This window comes from Ranitomeya imitator, chromosome 2, assembly GCF_032444005.1.
Source record: "Ranitomeya imitator isolate aRanImi1 chromosome 2, aRanImi1.pri, whole genome shotgun sequence".
Classification (NCBI taxonomy): Eukaryota; Metazoa; Chordata; class Amphibia; order Anura; family Dendrobatidae; genus Ranitomeya; species Ranitomeya imitator.
In genome coordinates, this window is record NC_091283.1 from 72,059,350 (window position 1) to 72,079,015 (window position 19,666).

Sequence of the window (19,666 nt, forward strand, 5' to 3'; positions counted from 1 at the left end):
GCTATATACTACGTGGCTGTGTAATATACTACGTGGCTGTGCAATATACTACGTGGCTGTGCTATTTACTATGTGGGCTGTTATATACTACGTGGCTGTGCTATATACTACGTGGCCGGCCGTGAACAATCAGCAACAGGCACAGTCTGGCGCGGGATTTGAACCACGCTATGCTAATTGGTCGCGGCCGGCCAAATCCTGTGTATTCAATGTATTAGGCCGGCGTCACACTGGCGTTTTAAATGGCCGAGTGCAATGCGATAAAAAAAATCGCATTGCACTCGGACCAATGTTAAGCTATGGGGCAGCTCCCAGCAGCCGACTTTTTGTCGGCCGTTTTCCTCGGTCCGAGACAATCGTAGCATGCTGCGATTGTCTCGGTCCGAGGAAAACTCTCGGCTCACTCGCACCCATATAAGCCTATGGGTGCGAGTGAGACAGCGCACACCACTCGGATATCATCCGAGTGATGTGCGCTATAAGCGGACCCCAGCAATGGAGGAGATGGAGAAATTCATTTCTCCGCCTCCTCCGCAGCTGTGCTCCGATCCTCCCTGTGCGAGAGAATCGGAGCACAGACGCATGATACACGGCTCCTGCTCTGCTGCGAGCAGGATTCGAGTGTCATTAGCATATCACATCCGATGATCTCGCATCGGATGCAATACGCCAGTGTGACGCCGGCCCTATTCTAAAATCTTCATAAATAAACTGCATACATATTCTAGAATACCCGATGCGTTAGAATCGGGCTACCATCTAGTGATTAATAACTGACTAGCTAAATCCTTCTAAGCTCTATGTAGAAACAGGAGGTCAATTTTCTGTGCACAAGTCATGAGTCATTGCAAAAATCTATGGCAGGAGGGGGGAAGCGGCTAAGTCACAAGCTGAAAAGGGGAATGATAAATGCAGGGACAAGAGACTTCCTGTTTCTATATAGAGCAGAGAAAAGAGAAGAATTATGGGTAGAGAGGAAAAATGAGCAACTGTAAGTTCACAGTGCTATTTATTATGATAACTGCAACATATTAAGACACAAACTTTGATGGGAGGAGGAGGGCTTCTTTATTCTCCTCCTTTACAATGCAAGGGGTAAATTGTGTGGCTTAAGTGCACCAATTTTTCAAAAACGTTAGCAGCAATATTTACCGTGAGTTCTGCAACAAAAATGCCGTGTGGTAACATACCTGAAAAAGAGACAAAAACCCTTTGAAATGTCAGAGACCTATGACCGCGGTTCTGATCACTGGTTTGGTATGGCAAGACCCCCACCAGTCACTAAATTAAGGGGACAGAAGTACCTAATCCATTTTTCAAGTGCGTGTTCTGTGTTTTTCACAGATCAAACAATTGTGAATTATAGTCTATGAGGCTGGTCACATGTGTGTATTTACTGAGCAGAAAAAAATAAAAAAAAAAGTCACCTATCAAACTCGCCCAATTCAATTCGAATAAATTAAAAAATCTAGACTGGATCCCATCCATGTCTCGTCTGAGTTCCGTCCATTTTTGACTTTTTAATGGAGCAGTTAGGAATTTCCTTTTTTTTCATCAGTTAAAAAACGAATGCCACACTAATGGTAAAAACGGACACATGGACAAAGAATGAAAAAAAAAATCGGATCCAGCATACTGATGAAAAACAGTCATTTTTTCCTCATACAAAACAAAAGTAATAATGTTTTCTTAACAAGGCCTAAGGGCTCATGCAGACGTCCATTTTTTGTCAATAGAACACATACATATAGTGAAGTCTATGAGGGCATTCAAATCCCCAATTTTTTGTGAACCGTGAAAGATCATGGAGACCTGTCCTATATTGAACCAAATGGCACATCAAAATCGACAATGCAAATCGGTAAATCTGGGTTAAAAGAAAAAGAAAAATCGGACAGCATTCAGATTACAAGGACAAGGGAGAAAACCATTTTTTTCTTTGTTTCTCAACCATTCTCAAAATTGTGAACAAAATAATTTTTCTCGAATGTTAAAAAAAAAAATGTCAGTCTGAATGAACCTTTACTCGGAGGCCAAAGTTTTAGCTGAGTTTTGCTTTCTTTAACTACAAACCCAAAGTCTGAGTGTTTTTGCCCCATCGTATTAGTGATCGGTGGAGGTCTCAAAAATAACGCCTAGCCCTATGCCCCTTTAGGGAAGATGGAGACCATACACAGTGCCTCCGGCTTAGAAACCGGTTCCATTAGCTAAAACGGGACTAATATGTCAGAGTATCGTCTGGTGTGACAGACATGTCTAATTAATGTATGACATAGTAATAATTCAGTTCCCTTCAAGGAAAATGAAGCAGCGCCTAAGAACAGAAATTTAACATTATCAGTACCGGCACCCGCGGCAATCGTCTCATCTCCGGGATGGCCACACTCATTGGTTGTCTTATCTTCATAAAGCAGCTCCTCATTACTGCTCCTCAAACTCAGTGATTGGGGACTGAATATTAACATAATGTATAACTCCAGCGACGGGTAACATTAGGGGCTGCTGCTTTATGTTGCATGAAAAGCAATTTATGCCGATAAACAGCTACAAAAAAAGTGCAGACGACATTCCATGTGAATGATGGAGAACAAAACACAAATGTCTCTTCATAATCAATACATTTTATAAACCCAAGTGATGTATGGAGAAATAATATAAAACCTTATTAAGAAGGATTTTCTAAAAATTTCTAGCAAATACATAAAGCCTAAGACAATTTTCCCCTAGAAATTAAATACTCTGGGAGATAAAATAAGGTCATAATTACCGGACAAGAATTCACCAGCATATGAGAAATCTCAAATTCCTCCAAAACTTTTTTTTTTTTGTTATTAAACTGTTAAGGTCTAAAAATTAACATTGACTCCTATGAGACTTTATCTTAACTGTACGGTCATTTAGTAAGGAGACCAAAGCTCCATTGGTAAATTTGATTGCTACCATTTCCCCTGCATATGAGTTGGAGCAGTGGTCCTCCCTCAATACTTGTACTTGGACCATCTATGGCCTATACAGTTGATCTATAGGTAACCAAAAAAAATGAAGCATTTGATTTTTCTAGTAGATCTATAATTTTTTCAGGATGGAAAAAAATTATTTTGGCAGGCCAATCAGCACACATATGGAATGAGGAGCGAAAGGACAACATCTGCAAGGAGTTTTTATGTTCTTCTCATGTTTGCGTGGGTTTCCTCCGAGTTCTCCGGTTTCCTCATACACTCCAAAGACATACTGATTGAGAATGTGGATTGTGAGCCCTAATGGGCAGAGTGATGATGATGCTTGTAAAGAGCTGCGTAAATTAATGGCGTTATATGGGGAAGAATAATAATAAATAATACACAGCTGTGATGGGGTCGGGCAAGCACTACTGTGAGCAAGGGCAATGGTTTGAGTACTGGAGGAAAGGTCCTGCTTTGATTGTGTGGAGTGGGTCCATAAATTGCTATGACTTCTAAGAGGGCCCTGTCATCCTTGCTGGGGAAAGGTGATGGTCCTAATAAGACCATTAGGGGGAAAAATGCAACAATGGATCAATCACCCATAAAACACCCTAACGAAACCTTAGAAATATTACATAGAAGTGGACAACTCAACTATTCACCACAAGATGCCATGGAGGTCATAGGTGACCAAAGATCTAAAAACAGTGGTGAAACATGTTGGATTTTGCTCATATCTGTACTGTATATGGTCTATGCTCATAGTATGTTTTTTAGCTAAAAGAAAAATATATGGGGTCTCATACTATAATCTTTCCTTAATTGTCCTTTCAGAGGAGAATTTATGGATATGTGAATATCATAAAATCACAAGTGTGATTTTATGATATTCACATATCCATAAATTCTCCTCTGAAAGGACACTTATGGGAATATTAAGATGTAAGATCCCATATATTTTTCTTTTAGCTAAAAAACATACTATGAGCATAGACCATATACAGTACAGATACAAACAAAATCCAACATGTTTCACCACTGTTTTTAGATCTTTTGTCACATATGACCTCCATGGTGAATAATTGTGTTGTCCCTGTCTATGTGATATTTCTAAGGTTTCGTTAGGGTGTTTTATGGGTGATTGATCCATTGTTGCATTTTTTAGATGTAAACAAAAATGCAACAATTTATTTTTAAAAATCCAGCTTCTCTAGATCCAAGAAAGGCAAGCCTGCCTAGTTATCAGCAATATGCAGGCATCATGTAGGCATCACTACATAACCAGGCACGCTTGGTCCTCAGATAGCCAGGCGAGTACCCCAGCCTGAGCCTTATGGGCAGCCGCTATAAGAAAATAAGGAAGATCTTAAAACGCACTGTATTAGTAATGATATGATGGATATACAAGTCAGACATGTTTTAGGAAGACAAATACATACATGAACATACTGCAAGAGTTACGTATGTTTTAATTAGCCCCATGGCACCAAGACTCCGGAGAGACAAGGAGACAGGGTAAGCCCTTACCATCGCAGCTGCGGCTGTTTGGTTCACCTGGTGCTGAGCTGCCTTTATTTTGGCTTGCAGGTGTGCAGGGGGGTGAAAGTACTTGCATTTTTCCCTAGAGCATCGGCCTTTGATGTAATCCATGCAAACAGTTACAGTGTTCTCATTGGTGTCAATCATGGCAATATCTATGGGATGCGCATAGCGGCAGTCATTCTCACCACGGGTGCAGTTCCCACGCTGGAATTCTCTACAAACCTGGAGGACACATGAATTGCAATTAGAAAACTACTAACACTTAAGTTGTAGGACAGATCGCAGCAGGCAGAGGGGGCAATTTGTTTCCAGTTATCAAACAGCAGAACAGTTTATTATGTGGACCGTTAAATGAATAATAATAATAGTAATAATAATAATATGCATATACACTCATACGCTCACAGAAAGAACAGGATAATCATGCATTTCGGACAAGCACAAGCATAACATTCTGAGGCCTTCTACCAAGATAAAGAACAGTATGTTTACTCAGAATGCATAATTATCATGTGCCTCCTGTGTATAAAACAATAATAATAATATTATATTTGTTTTATCATTACAATATATATATATACAGTATATATATATATATATATACATATATATATATATATATACTGTATATATATATATATATACACATGTATATATATATAATGTGCACATTATATTTGCCGGTATATACTGTATACAGTATATATACAAATGCACATACATACGGATATTAGTAGCGTAGTAGCTACTGGGGGGGGGGGGGCAGAGTTGGCGGTCGCCCAAGGCCCCGCTCTCTGAGGGGCCCACCCGGAGATACACTACTATTTCCCTGCACAGTCATCTAGCTGCTATGGGGGCCGTGTGTCGGGGGCTAAGGGGATGCGCCCACCATTCGCAAGTTCAACTGTATTGGCTAGATGCAGATACAGTTGACATTCCCCCCTCTGAAAGTCTCTGAATATTTTCCCACCCTACAGAGTTCTTATGAGTTCATGCTGCCAGGGGGCGCAGCTTCGGTGATGGCACCGCGAGTCACCGAAGCTCTGCCTCCTCCATTTCATTCATTCCCCAGTTGTTTACAGCCCTGAGCGGTTGCATTAGCAGCGCTCCCAGTTGTAATTGTAAATGCCCCCAGATATGGATTACTGTGTGGGACTGACTGTACGGCGGACAGGTATGGGATATTGTTGCTTTTTTATATTGGAATTTTTTTTACAGAAGAACGAGGGCTTCGCTTGCATTGAGCGTGCAAAAAAGATATTAAAAACCTGTGTGTTTCATTATTTCATTAAAATACTTTTTTCTTACTGTGTTTTATTAACTCTTTCACAACTGTGGGATTAGTAATGGATAGGTGTCTTATTGACACCACTCCATTACTAAGCCGGCTTAATGTCACCTTACCAAGGTGACATTAACCCCTTATTACCCCATATGCCAATGCCACAGGGAAGTGGGAAGAAAAGGGCAAAGCTCCAGAATTGGCGCATCTAATAGATGCGCCTTTTCTGGGCAGCTGCGGTCTGCTTTTTTAAGGCGGGGGGGGGGGGAGGGGGGCATTACCATGGCCCCTTACCAGCCTGAGAATATAGGGGGGACCCCACGTCGGTTTTTCTTTCATCCCTTCTCCCCTGCTCGCGCTGCTTTCAGCCGAGCAGGGGAGAAGGGATGACAGCCGGCTCCAGCACCACACACAGGGGAACAGCGCTTACAGTAGCGCTGTTTCTCCTGCGGCTGTCCGTGTGCACGGAGGAGAGTGTACACCGTTCTCCATGTGCACGTGTGCGAGATGTATTGCGGGACGTGCTGCCGGTAAAAAACAGACATGTCTCCGTGTTTTGCACACGGACATATGGTCCGTGAAAACACACAGACATCTGCTTAGACCCATTCATTTGAATGGGTCTATGTGTGTCAGTGTCTCCGGTACGTGAGAAAACTGTCACTACACGTACCGGAGGCACTGACATGTGAAACCGGCCTATAGCGGAGCTGTACAGGGGTGGAGACTCAGGACATTATTAAATGTAAATTGGGCACTTATTGTTTTTGGAGAACTCAGGATATTGTGACTGTCAAAGGGGCTCACAGGGCATTATTACTTTCTAGGGGGTAAAATGTGGGCACTGTTTTCTAGGGCATGTGCACATGACATTACTATATTCTAAAGGTTTGTGTTACCATTTAGAGGACACACAGTACCACACAGCAGGTGCAGTAATAGAGATGCATATTGCAGCAGCGGCTCAGTATTGGGGTATCATGCATACATGCAGCTCTGGCAAAAATTAAGAGACCGCCACATCAAAACCCTGTCATGGGCAGCAGCCCAATCTTCAGACCTGAACCCCATTGAAAACCTCTGGAATGTAATCAGGAGAATGATGGATAGTCACAAGGCATCAAACAAAGAAGAACCGCTTACATTTTTGAGCCAGAATGAGTGTGAAAGACTGGTGGAAAGCATGCCAAGACACATGAAAGCTGTGATTAAATATCATGGTTATTCCACAAAATATTGATTTCTGAACTCTTCCTCAGTTAAAATATTACTGATGTTGTTTCTAAATGATTATGAACTTATTTTTTTGCATTATTTGGTGTCTGAAAGCACTGGGTTTTTTTAATTTTCACCATTTTTCTCTTTCAGAAAATATATATAAAATGTAGTGCTAGGCACTTCTGAGACATGTTGTCGGAAGTTTATAGAATAAAAGAACAATTTACATTTTACTCAGTAATATAGTGGTCTCTTAATTTTTGCCAGAGCTGTATATATATATTTCCTTTTTTCCCTCCACTCTGACTATTTTGATTTTAGGCTGCTGAAATACAGAAATACAGAAGAGATCATGTTTTTTCCGGCTGTAGGGCTGGAGATTCTTGTTTCTTTGGACTAGCTGGTAAATGCCTCTATACAGAGGGTTTCATATAGTAGCTACAACTAGAATATCTGATAATCTGACAGCGGCCACTTCCTGTTTGTTTCCTATACTTACATATGTGCCCGAAAAATTAATAATACAAGATGATTCACTTGGTTTTATATTGTGAAGCGAAGTTCACATGTCTGAATGACCACTGGTGCAGACAGGACACAAACCTTACACGTATGTCCATAACTATATTATCTGTCTTTATCCCCCATCATTTCCTCCAGCCATCCATTATTATTATTATATTAAGCCTCCGCTAATAATGTATGCCTACCATTAATGCTGTGATTACAGGAAAATAACAGATCTACAGTAAATGTTAACAGCACTGATCATGACTGTTTATGATTAATAATAAAAAATAATTAGTAGTGTTGAGCATTCCGATACCGCAAGTATCGGGTATTGGCCGATATTTGCGGTATCGGAATTCCGATACCGAGATCCGATATTTTTGTGATATCGGGTATCGGTATCGAATCAATAGGGATGTGGAAAATAAAGAATTAAAATAAAAAATATTGATATGCTCACCTCTCCGGTGGCCCCTGGACTTCACGCTGCTATCCGGGAGGCTTCTTTGTTTAAAAAGCGCGCCTTTCGGACCGGTGAATGACGTCCCGGCTTCTGATTGGCCGCGTGCCGCCCATGTGACCGGCACGCGGCCAATCAGAAGCCGCGACGTCATTCTCATTCACAAAACTGCTAATTCTAGGAATTGAGGACCTGCGAATGACGTCGCGGCCTCTGATTGGTCGCGTGCCGGTCACATGGGCGGCACGCGACCAATCAGAAGCCGGGGCGTCATTCACAGGTCCGAAAGGCGCGCTTTTTAAACAAAGAAGCCTCCCGGTTAGCAGTGTGAAGTCCAGGGGCCGCCGGAGAGGTGAGCATATCAATATTTTTTATTTTAATTCTTTATTTTACACATCCCTATGGATCCCAGGGCCTGAAGGAGAGTTTCCTCTCCTTCAGACCCTGGGAACCATGAGAATACCTTCCGATACTTGATGTCCCATTGACTTGTATTGGTATCGGATATCGGTATCGGCGATATCCGATATTTTTCGGGTATCGGCCGATACTATCCGATACCGATACTTTCAAGTATCGGACGGTATCGCTCAACACTAATAATTAGCGTGTTTTCCCTGCTTTGTGTGCAGAAAAAAAACGATTTGTTCACCTATAGGGCTAATTTTTTTATGAAATGAGTGCATGGAAACTGTTTAAAAATGTTTATAGGTTGCCTTCCGTAGACTCCGTATAGTGTTTCAGAGTCTACTGCAGGCTGCAGAATGAGCCAACTGAGAATCCATCAGTTAGTTCAGTCTGATGAACCAGTGGGAGAGTTTATAACTCTTGTTCTCAGAGCAGGGCAAAGTGTGGCCAAAGGGATGAAAACAGTGGCCCACGGGCTGCAAAAAGCCCTCATCTGCTGCCAATCTGCTGCTGCCGCCCACTTTCCTATGTCGCCACCATCCACATCCTCAGGATGCAGACAGCGGTGAATACCTAATTGGTGGAGGACGTAACCTGCTTTAGGGCTCATATGCTCATACTGTATATAGGAGGCTATGTGAGGTCGCAAAAAGTATATAGGGCCTATGTGGGGGCTCATACTATATATAGGAGGCTATGTGAGTGCAGATAGTGTATGTAGTAGGGTCTCATACTCTATATAAAAAGGCTATGTGGGGGCTCATACTGTATATAGGTGCTAAATGAGAGCAAATACTGTATATAGGAGACTATGTGGGGGTTCATACTGTATATAGGGGAGCTATGTGAAGGCTCATACTGTATATAGGGGCTGTGTGGTGGTTCATACTGTATGTAGGGGGCTATGTGAGGGCTCATACTGTATAATATAGGGTGCTATATGGGAGTTCATACTGTAAGTAAGGGGCTATGTGAGGGCTCATATTGCATATAGAGAGGCTTATACTATATATAGGATGCAATGTGGGGGGATAATGCTGTATATAGGTGGCTTTGTGGGGGTTCATACTGTATAAGGGAGCTATGTTAGGGCTCATACTGTATATAGGGGGCTGTCTGGTGGTTCATACTGTATGTAGGGGGCTATGTGAGGGCTCATACTGTATATAGGATGCTAGGTGGGGGATAATGCTGTATATGGGAGGCTATGTGGGGGCTATATACATATATATATATATATTTATATTTGGCCTAAAATACAAAGGAAATGTGTCATCTATGACTTTAAGCCTTTTAGAGATCTTTACATCTTCAACTTGCTTAACTGTTCACAATAACAGTAATTTTGAACAGGGGTGCCCAAACTTTTACATGCCACTGTATGATGCATCCAATTTCTGATGTTTTTTTGCAAATTGCAAAAATGTATATTGCTTTAATACCTCTAATGGGAACACTCCTGAATGTCAGTATGCATCAGCATTGTATGGTAGTACAATGCACCGTATGGACATATTTTGGCTTGGCAACAAATATTTATGCACTATATAGTATTAGTATTTACACACTTTACATATAAATAGCATGTATCAGGTCTTCTATTTTTGTCTACCTGGCGTAAATGCCGCCATTCCCCAGAATCTCACATTTTGTTCCTGCTCCTTTCAATGTTTGCGATATGGCCTCCTCTTACCTGTATATAAATCTACTCTTTTTACCCACTCTTCTCTGTGGGAGTCTTCTTGAGGACCACACCCAGTTGGCTGATCATACTAGATTCATACATAGGGAAGAGGGGGCCATTTTTTAGGAAGAACAACGGAAAAAAAACAGCACGGGATTCAGGAGAACAGTGGCATTTACACCAGGTCTAAAATCACACATTCATGGCCAGTGATAGGTCCTCATTAAAGTGTATTCCCATCTTAAAGGGGCTATCCGGCCTTACAAGCCTGCAGTCACTCTATGTGAAAAATCCTCACATCACGTGGACTGTGCGGATTCTCTGGCACCAGGAGTGCAGCAGGGTCTTTCCGGCCACAATCCAACTAGACTGTGTTCAACACACACTTGCATTGAGGCCAGACACGTCTTGTCTGCATGTGACTAAATGTATGCAAATCACATAATTGCGGTCACGCGCCTGAGAATTCTCATAGTGTGCAGTGTGCGTGCGATACGAGGATTCACAAGTTTGTAAGGTCGGACGACCCCTTTAAGTGTTGGCATGACTTTCATCCATTAGGCATTGTGTTTTCAATTACTGTAATTTGTCCCTCAGATTGTCTTCTCACATAAATATCTGATGGCATCATACAAGCAATAATTCTATATATTACGTACTCACTATGAAACAACTTATGTTCTACAGTTTTTTCAGAGGTTGAGTGTGGGACCCGTCATAATATAACGAGCTCACGGCACATTGGACGCTCATGGCTTCCGATGACTAATTGTTACATTAAGCCACCAATCTATCTAGCCACAGCAAAGAATTCCGTAACCCGATGCATGTGACTGCTGCTTCCCCATAGTCAGCAACTTACCTCCAGTTTGTCTGTGCGCACCAGTTTCTGACCAGCAGAGCCACCAGGTACTGTAATTGCTGGATTCCCAGAAACCAGAACAGGTGTATTTGGTAGAAGCTCTGCAGGAACAAGACCCATGCCTGGAGAGACATGACTCAAGTAGGGACTAAAAGCCATGGATGGGGTTGTTGCAAGTGATGGAGTCACAGGGAATGTGGTCTGCGAAGAAGGAACAAAAGGAGATTAGGGCCCGATCATTATCCTAGTGAAGACTCAACATTACTTCCACAATTATGCTTTTTTTGTGTGTGGGTTGAGGGGTGAAGGAGACTGTGTCATCGTTGTCCATTGGTTGTGTGAACTCTATACAGATATTCTGGAAGTTCACAGCATCCCAAAATAATATTGTGTAGCAAGAAAGCTTGCAATGTGCAAGGAGGTGCAATGTGGTTCTCATGGCACCCATGTGAACACCGACCTGTCGGCTGGACTGCGTCCTGCAAATCAATTTGCACCATCTCTAAGCTTCATCAAGTTATAATAATGTGAATAATAACCCTTCAAACATTGCGATGTTCTAAATTGATCAATTAACCAGCACTACTATAATAAATGTATACACTAGATCTGAAAAAAATCCCAGAGAAATCCTTCCAGATCACACGATGATCACATGAGTTTGTCTAAATAACCGGGGGCATCTCTGCCTATGAGAAAAACAGCCATAGGCCGAGCATCAGCTGATCGTGGAAATTGGCATCATGATTGGGAACACTCACAAGTTTTGTTTACAGCTCGGAGTAGAAGTAATACCAATATAAATAAGAAAGGTCAATAAAAGGTATCATATTCATCACATGTTATGGACTATGTTGCCCCAGTATAAAGTAAACAGTAAGAATAATATTAAAGGGAACCTGACAGAGGACACGCCAAGTATGTTTAACTCTAAAATACCATTATTCTGAAAACCTTAATTTAAAAGCTGCGAGGGACTGAACTGCGCTGGAGACTAGTCGGACAAGTAGATCCCCGATGGCTTCTCCTCAGTCACTGCCCTGGAGTGATACTGAAGGCCTCTCCCTATACACAAACAAACAGAGAGAGATCTGTCAATCCAGGGCAGCCGATGCGTAGAAGCGCTGGGGACCCGCCTGTCCGACTAGTCTCCAGCGCGTCTCATTCCCCGGCGGCTTTTAAAGGGAACCTGTCACCTGAATTTGCCTTGCGCAGGCGTGTACTACGGAGGACAGAGAATGAACTTCAATCCAATATTGCGGTCAGCATGCAGCCAGCGGGTAAGGAAAGGGTGAATCAAACACCTGAAAAATCCGCCCATATGACCGAAAACTGGTCCCGCCAAATTCAGGTGACAGGTTCCCTTTAAAGTATGTTTTTGTATGATACCTGGCTGAGATCATACAGCCAGAATCTGGTACATGCTGCCCATAGATCAGCAGCATTTATCAGCTGTCAGGTTCCCTTTACAAAGTCTTTGGTGGTTTAGTTTTATTTCCTTTTTGCACCACTGGCTAAGACGAAATAGTAGTAAGTCAAAGACAATATTTGGCATCCAAGACAAGTTGCTACCGTGTTACAGTTTTTTTTGTAAGAGGGTCAGCCTCAGAGCCCCGTCATAAGAGGGCCAGCCTCAGCGCCTCGTCATAAGAGGTGTCACGATAAGCTGCAGCCACTGATGCGACCCAGCCCATAAACTTTTTATTATAAATAATTTAGTAAAAACATTAGATAGACAGGGAAAAAGAAACTTCCTCCGTACAATATTATCAATGCAACAATAAGGGATATGTGGAACAAACACAAAGGTATTATTATGAAATATAAGTCCACCAAAGAGGTGGATAATGATGAAAAATGTATTACCACTAACTGGCCAAGGTACAGTACATACTCCATTGATCTAGAGCATTCAATAATGTACATCTACAGTCCACAAACATATAAATGTGACTCAATCAATCGAGAATATAATAAATAAATAATTTTATGGTAATAATCAAATACGCAACAGTCCAGTTGGTAACCATGTTGTATCCATATCCTGCTGTCGTAAAAGCAAACAATCCCGACTATTACACAAGTTATAACCCAGGGATATATAATCTGTCAGCCTGATTTTGAGCCACCACTATCGCAATATATATCTCCAAAAGATCGATCATTACCTGGTTGGTACCAGTGGGGGTAAATGAAGCAATATTATGACAGATAGTGCTTAGTCAGGGATATTTGTCACGTTGCTGTGCTTTCCCTCCCGCCCGATGGGTGCCGTTTCGCTGATTTAGCCTTACAGGACGCCAAAGAATATGCAAAAATTGAAAATGGAAATTTTGGCGAGCTTGAGGGTGACAATGTCCATCAGTTCACAACGGGTCCACTCCTGGGCATATGACGGTGACAAACCCCCTCGCTCTCAAATTTTTGATTTGCTGCAGCTCATCCAAAAGTTGTTGCAGTCAGAGTCCTCTACCTCAGTGCAGATGGCAGAGCGAGTTATAACCAGATCATGCACTCCCTTCCCAGCCCAATGCAGACTTGGATGACCCAGGGTGATCCCCGAAATCGACAACTTTGTTGGAATGGTATAAATGTATCAGGGGATCTACAGTTCCGTGGGGAGGCAACCCACTCCATACTGGGAGTCACATCAGGGGGCGGAGGCTAAAAAGGCGTGGGGTGTCCAAAGTCCAAGGAGGGGGCAGAGGTCATGCCAAGGGTCTCATTGGGGAATGTAATTTACTTGAGATGTCACAGCCCAAGTAATATAGCTGCCCATTGTCCCCTGTCAATGGACTGTAGCATGGAACAACGGTATTCAATCTACACATATCCGGCTTGCAATGTGTGAGGGTCTCCAAGATTGTCCTGTAAAAGTGAATGGTCTGCATTGTAGATTGTGAGCCTTCGCGGGCAGGGTCCTCATTCCTCCTGTACCAGTTATGACTTGTATTGTTTAAGATTATTGTACTTGTTTTCATTATGTATACCCCTCCTCACATGTAAAGCGCCATGGAACAAATGGCGCTATAACAATAAATAATAATAATAATAATAATAAATGATTGGACTACTAGACTTAGGGAGTTTGGTGACCCTCGTGAGGGCCACACTCCCTCTCTAATTGATCCCGTGGAAAGAAGGTGGGCATCTGCTGCATTCACAGGGATGCTTAAGCAATCCGGTAGCTAGAGTGGCGATTGAGACCAAGATATAGAGTCCCATGAGGTTGGCATTGTCCAGGATTTATTGCACCTAATTATCATAGGCCGAGACTTTGTGTTGTTTTGAGACTTGCGGGGGAGTGGTGAAGACCTCGATTGCTCGGGTATGAGATGGGTTGGCCTTAAAGAAGTCTCACCAAGCCCAGAGACTGTTGGCTTTCTCCTCTGTGTAATGGTGAGAGATGAGGAGGTAGTATCCCCAGAAGCCGACATTCTTAAGATAGGGGTGACCAGAGAAAATTTTGGGTCAGCTTAATATAGGGACCTAACTCTAAGAGAAGCATTCAACAAGGTAACCGCTATAAACGGCATAGCAAAGGAGTTGGGGCTCACACCAGGTTTCCCTATTTCATGTTGATTGGGGACTTATTGTACCAGGTTATTAAGATGAAGGAGGAGATAGTGGAACAATTGCTGGTACCAGTACCCTATAGACGGAGGGTGCTGGACATTGCCCTTTCACATGTCTTATGAGGCCATTTGGGGTGGACAAAACTCGAGAATGGTCATGTGGAGGATCTTTTGGCCTGGATGTCACCGGGAAATCCTAAGGTATTGCAAGTCCTGTCTCACCTGCCAGTCAACCGCTTCCACCTCTCACTTCCTAAATCCCCTCGTGTTGCCACCCATCAAGGCATGGCAAGAAAGGGACCCCATTGAAACTCCATATTTACTGGTTAAGCGAGAAGGGGACATTGAAGATATCACAATAGCCAAGACACTGTAGAAGGCCCCAAAACAGCAATGTCAGGAATTGTTGCAGCAGAGCAGGGACCTGTTCTCAGATTTGCTGGGGTGTACAGATGTCATAGAATGTGAGGTTCTGGCGGAACCCCACGTGCAGGTGAATTCGAAGCCCTTCCAAATTCCAAAGGCCCACTGAGAACTGATCTCCAAGGAAGTAAAGCGTATGCTGAATCTCGGAGTCACTGAGAATCTAAGAGTGGGTGGTCTAACCAGAATGCCCATGTTCCAAAACCCAATGGAGATTTAGTAATGATTATTGGAAGCTGAACGTGGTCTCCAAGATCGACACGTATCCGATGCCGCGTGTCGGTGAGCTAATAAGATGGTGAGACTTGATCAGGCAAGGTACATAATCATCTTTTGTCTAACAAAGGGATATTGGAAAATCCCCACATCACAAGAAGCCAAGGAGAAGACGGCTTTCTCTATGCCCAATGGATGCTTCCAATATGTGCAGATGTCGTTCGGACTGCAGGCAGCTCCGGCCACCTTCCAGAGGGCCATGGACTGGATCCTCGCACCCCATAAGAATTATGCTGTGGAATACCTGGAAGATATCTTTATCTTCAGCCCAGATTGGGGAAGTCATCTGGGAGAAGCCCAGGCAGTGTTTGATGCTCTCATGAAGGTGAGGTTCTCTATAAATTCATAAAAATGTGCCCTGGGGAATGAGAAGATCAAATACCTTGGATATGTAGTAGTTGGGGGCGAAATCAAACCTCAGATCACTAAAGTGGATGCAATCCAGAACTGGCATTAACCACTCTCAAAAAAGCAAGTTAGGACCTTTCTGAGAATTGTGGGGTACTAAAGGAGATTCATTACAAACTTTGCCATGGTGGCCATATCCCTGACAGACCTCCTTAAGGGGACAAAATCAGTCATGGCCAAATGGAGTTCGGAGGTGGAGACGGCCTTTCAAAAACTGAAAGTAGCTCTGTGTATAGAGCTAGTCTTGATTGCCCCCGACTTTAAGAATGAATTTGGACTCCAAACGAAACCCTGAGAAGTTGGATTAGGAGCGGTCCTCTCTCAGGAGATACATCTACCTGAGTAGGAAACTGTTGGCATGTGAGAAAAATTATTCCATTGTAGAAAAGGAATGCCTGGCCATTAAGTGGGAGGTGGATACATTGCGATACTATCTCTTAGGGTGAGAATTTAAATTAGTGTCAGACCAATGCCCACTCAGGTGGATGAGGAAGAAAAAGGGGGAAAGTTCTTGTGTTACTCGCTGGTTTCTAGCCCTGCAGGATATCTGCTTCAATGTAGAACATAAAGCCAGGAGTTATATGGTAATGCCCTCTCGAAAATCCCGCGTGGCTAGTGATAGAAGGTGCCAAGCCCACGGTTTTAGGCAGAGGGGGAGGTATGTAAGGTGGCTGTTAGACACATAGTGGATGGGAGACAATCCTGGAGTAATGCTTTAGTACACATAAGACTAAAAGGGGTTTATCGGCAATGACAGGTTGATTATGAGCAGCTGAACAGATGCTCACCATATCTGTTGGTCTCATTAATGTCTGTGTATGGAAGTGTGCAGATCTCCTGGACTGAATGCTTTTGCTTTAGGATTAAGAAGCTGGACTCTAAGCCAGGTTGGCTAATCAGCACTATTGTATGGACTTGTTACTTTATGTTTGACTTTATGCCAGACAAGGGTTGTATTTAAGTTTTCCTGTGATGTGGTTTATCAGACTTTAAATAGAAACGATTCCTGTGATACCACATATTTCTCCCAAGTCAGAAGCATTGTTACAGAGAGACATTGTGACACTCTCTTTAGGTAGGAAAGGTAAGTGCACCCCAGTCACCATTCCCACCTTTTGTCCTGGCCTTAAATATTTATACATTTCTATCCTATAGTCAACATGATACTTAGCATTTTTTAACAAAATGTAATATTAATACACTTTCTGCAATGCAGCAATCACCATTCACAGCAGGTCAAAAGCTGAGCTGGGAATACTTCTTCTAGCTTGACTGCAAGTTGTGTTTTTTTTCTCTGTGTCAGCAATTATGCTCCTGACCTCTTTCCCTATACTACCTGACTCTAGAAGGTATTTGCAGCAGCCAATTGTAGCAGCTATGTAACAGGGGCACAGGCTCACATACAGTTCATTAGTCTATGCTTCCACTTGTGTGTGGTTTTATTACAAATCATTAAAATGCCTGATCCAAGGCAGCCTTAGGTTAAAAAAGAGAGATCAAGTGAAAATTTTCTGTTTTATTACTGTATATCCAAGGGGAGATCTAAAATTATGTGAGTTATTTATGATAGTGGTTACATTATTTCGTATGGTACTGGATAGTCTTCATTCTGAAAACTAATAGCACTAAAATCCCTTTAGTCCAGCCCCCGAGGAGCCAGTGTGATGTGAATAAATGCATAATCGTTCATAGGTCATGCCATACCCATGCTATCTACTGTCAGCACTTTTACATCCACTTTGATCCTGAAAAGCCTTTGTGCAGTTTTTTTTTTTTTCGCTGATCGAGCAAGATTCCTTAACCTCTGAAATACTACCACATTTAAAGGGGATCTGTCAAAAAAGTTCACAAAAAAGGATTGTACATGCATTCTGAGATGGATTTTTAACCCCTTCATGACGGGAGGAATTTTTGGTTTTGTGTCTTCGATTTTTGCCATCCCTTCTTCCCAGAGCCATAACTTTTTATTTTTCCGTCAATATGGCCATGTGAGGGCTTGTTTTTTGCCAGACGAGTTGTACTTTTGATCGACATAATTGCTTTTAATATATCGTGTCCTGGAAAACGGGAAAAAAATTCAAAGTGCGGTGAAATTGCAAAAAAAAGTACAATCCAACAGTTTTTTGTTTTGCCTTTTTACTAGGTTCACTAAATGCTAAAACTGACCAAACATGTCTAGGTTCTTTTTTATCTAAGTGGTGAAAAAAAATTCCAAACTTTGTTAAAAAAAATAAAAATAAATAAATTGTGCCATATACCCTTAACGTCTCCAGTTTTCGTGATCTCAGGTCAGGTGAGGGCTTATTTTTTGAAAACCGAGCTGCTGTTTTTAATTATACCATTTTGGTGCAGATGTGATCTTTTGCTCTCCCGTTATTGCATTTTAATGCAATGTTGCGGCGACAAAAAAAAACGTAATTCTGGTGTTTTGACTTTTTTTCTCGCTATGCCGTTTAGCGATCAGGTTAATACTTTTTTTTATTGACAGATTGGGCGATTCTGAACGTGGCGATACCAAATATGTTTAGGTTTGATTTTTTTAATTGTTTTATTTTGAATGGGGCGAAAGGGGGGTGATTTGAACTTTTATATATTTTTTTTCATATTTTTAAAAACATTTTTCCAGGATGTCCCTCCTCACAGCACCACCAGGAGGTTGTTCTTCATATCCTTGATAGGGACAGGAAACACAGAAGAGGTTAAGTAGCCCCTCCTACCTTCACCTTTCAGTGTTTTTCCTGTCCCTATCAGGGACAGACGCAGGAGAAGGAGATCCTGAAATTGAGAGGCCTGTCAGAGCCAATCGTATCTACCTTACAAAAAAGTAGAAAGCCAGTCACCTCAGCCATATATCTTAAAGTCTGGACAAAAATTTTGCTCACATTGTGCAGGCCCAATACCTCTTAAACGGGAACCTAATATTCCTCAGGTTCTAGACTTTCTTCAGGCTGGCTTCGACAAAGGTCTAAAACCCAATACACTAAAAGTGCAAATCTCAGCTCTGGGGTCCTTTTTTGATTACTCTCTGGCAGAACACCCCTGAGTGGTAAGATTCATTAGAGCCACTCAACGTATTAGTCCTACAATACAGAGTTCCGTCCCTCCTCTGGACCTAAATTTAGTCTTGAATGATTTACGGGAAAATCCTTATGAACCTCAAGATCAAGCAGATCTCAGATCAGTAACACTTAAAGTGTTTTTTCTGGTGGCAATAACCTCAGCTCGATGTATAGGGGAGATCCAAGCTCTTTCCATAAGTAACCCATATCTGAGGATCCAGGGGGACTGTATCATCTTTAAGCTGGATCCGGCCTTCCTTCCCAAGGTGGTAACTGACTTTCATAGAAACCAGGAAATAATATTGTCTACCTTCCGCTAGGACCATAAAAATGAGAAGGAACGCTTTATCCACTCTTTGGATGTTAAAAGAACAGTCCTACAATACCTAAAGTTCAAAGAGAGCTGGAGAGAGAGTAGATTCAAATCTCTTCTTCCAGATGGCAGGGAAGAATAGAGGAAAGAAGGCATCAAAAGCCACCTTGGCTAGGTGGATAAAATTATCCATTTCCACAGCATATACCTCGGCAGGAAAGATTCCGCCGGAGGACCTTAAGGCTCACTCGCTGGGAGCAGTCTTGGCTTCATGGGCAGAGAGTGTAGGGGCTTCCATGGATCAAATTTGCAGGGCCGCAACTTGGTCCAGAATAAATACTTTCTGTAGACATTACAAACTGGACGTTCTGTCAAACCAACAGATGGCCTTTGGGAGGAAAGTCCTCTAAGCAGTAATCCCGCCGTCATAGGAGTTATTTGGTACTTCTCCTGGTGGTGCTGTCAGGAGGGACATCCTGGAAAAGTAGGAATTAGTCCTATCGGTAATGTAGTTTCCAGGAGTCCATCCTGACAGCACCCCTTATATTCCCTCCCGTTTATTTCCTATCTGATGTAGTGTAAACATTTGTAATGGAAATTCAATAAATAGCGTTGCATCCATCCTGGTGTAGTACTTGGAAAAGACACTGAAGGGTGATGGTGGGAGGGTCTATTTAACCTCTTCTGTGTTTCCTGTCCTTTCA

General features: G+C 42.3%; 1 protein-coding gene across 9 annotated transcripts in view; it reads right to left on the reverse strand.

The window, feature by feature from the left end:
- MBNL3 (muscleblind like splicing regulator 3) overlaps window positions 1–19,666 on the reverse strand; it is a 193,373-nt gene that overhangs the window by 47,686 nt on the left and 126,021 nt on the right. For all 9 annotated transcript variants that reach the window (XM_069746949.1, XM_069746951.1, XM_069746946.1 and 6 more), the window contains 2 exons: window positions 10,909–11,109; window positions 4,470–4,706 (listed from right to left, as the gene is read on the reverse strand). In XM_069746949.1, the coding sequence (XP_069603050.1) occupies window positions 4,470–4,706; window positions 10,909–11,109 (438 nt within the window). The remainder of the gene's footprint in view (window positions 1–4,469; window positions 4,707–10,908; window positions 11,110–19,666) is intronic.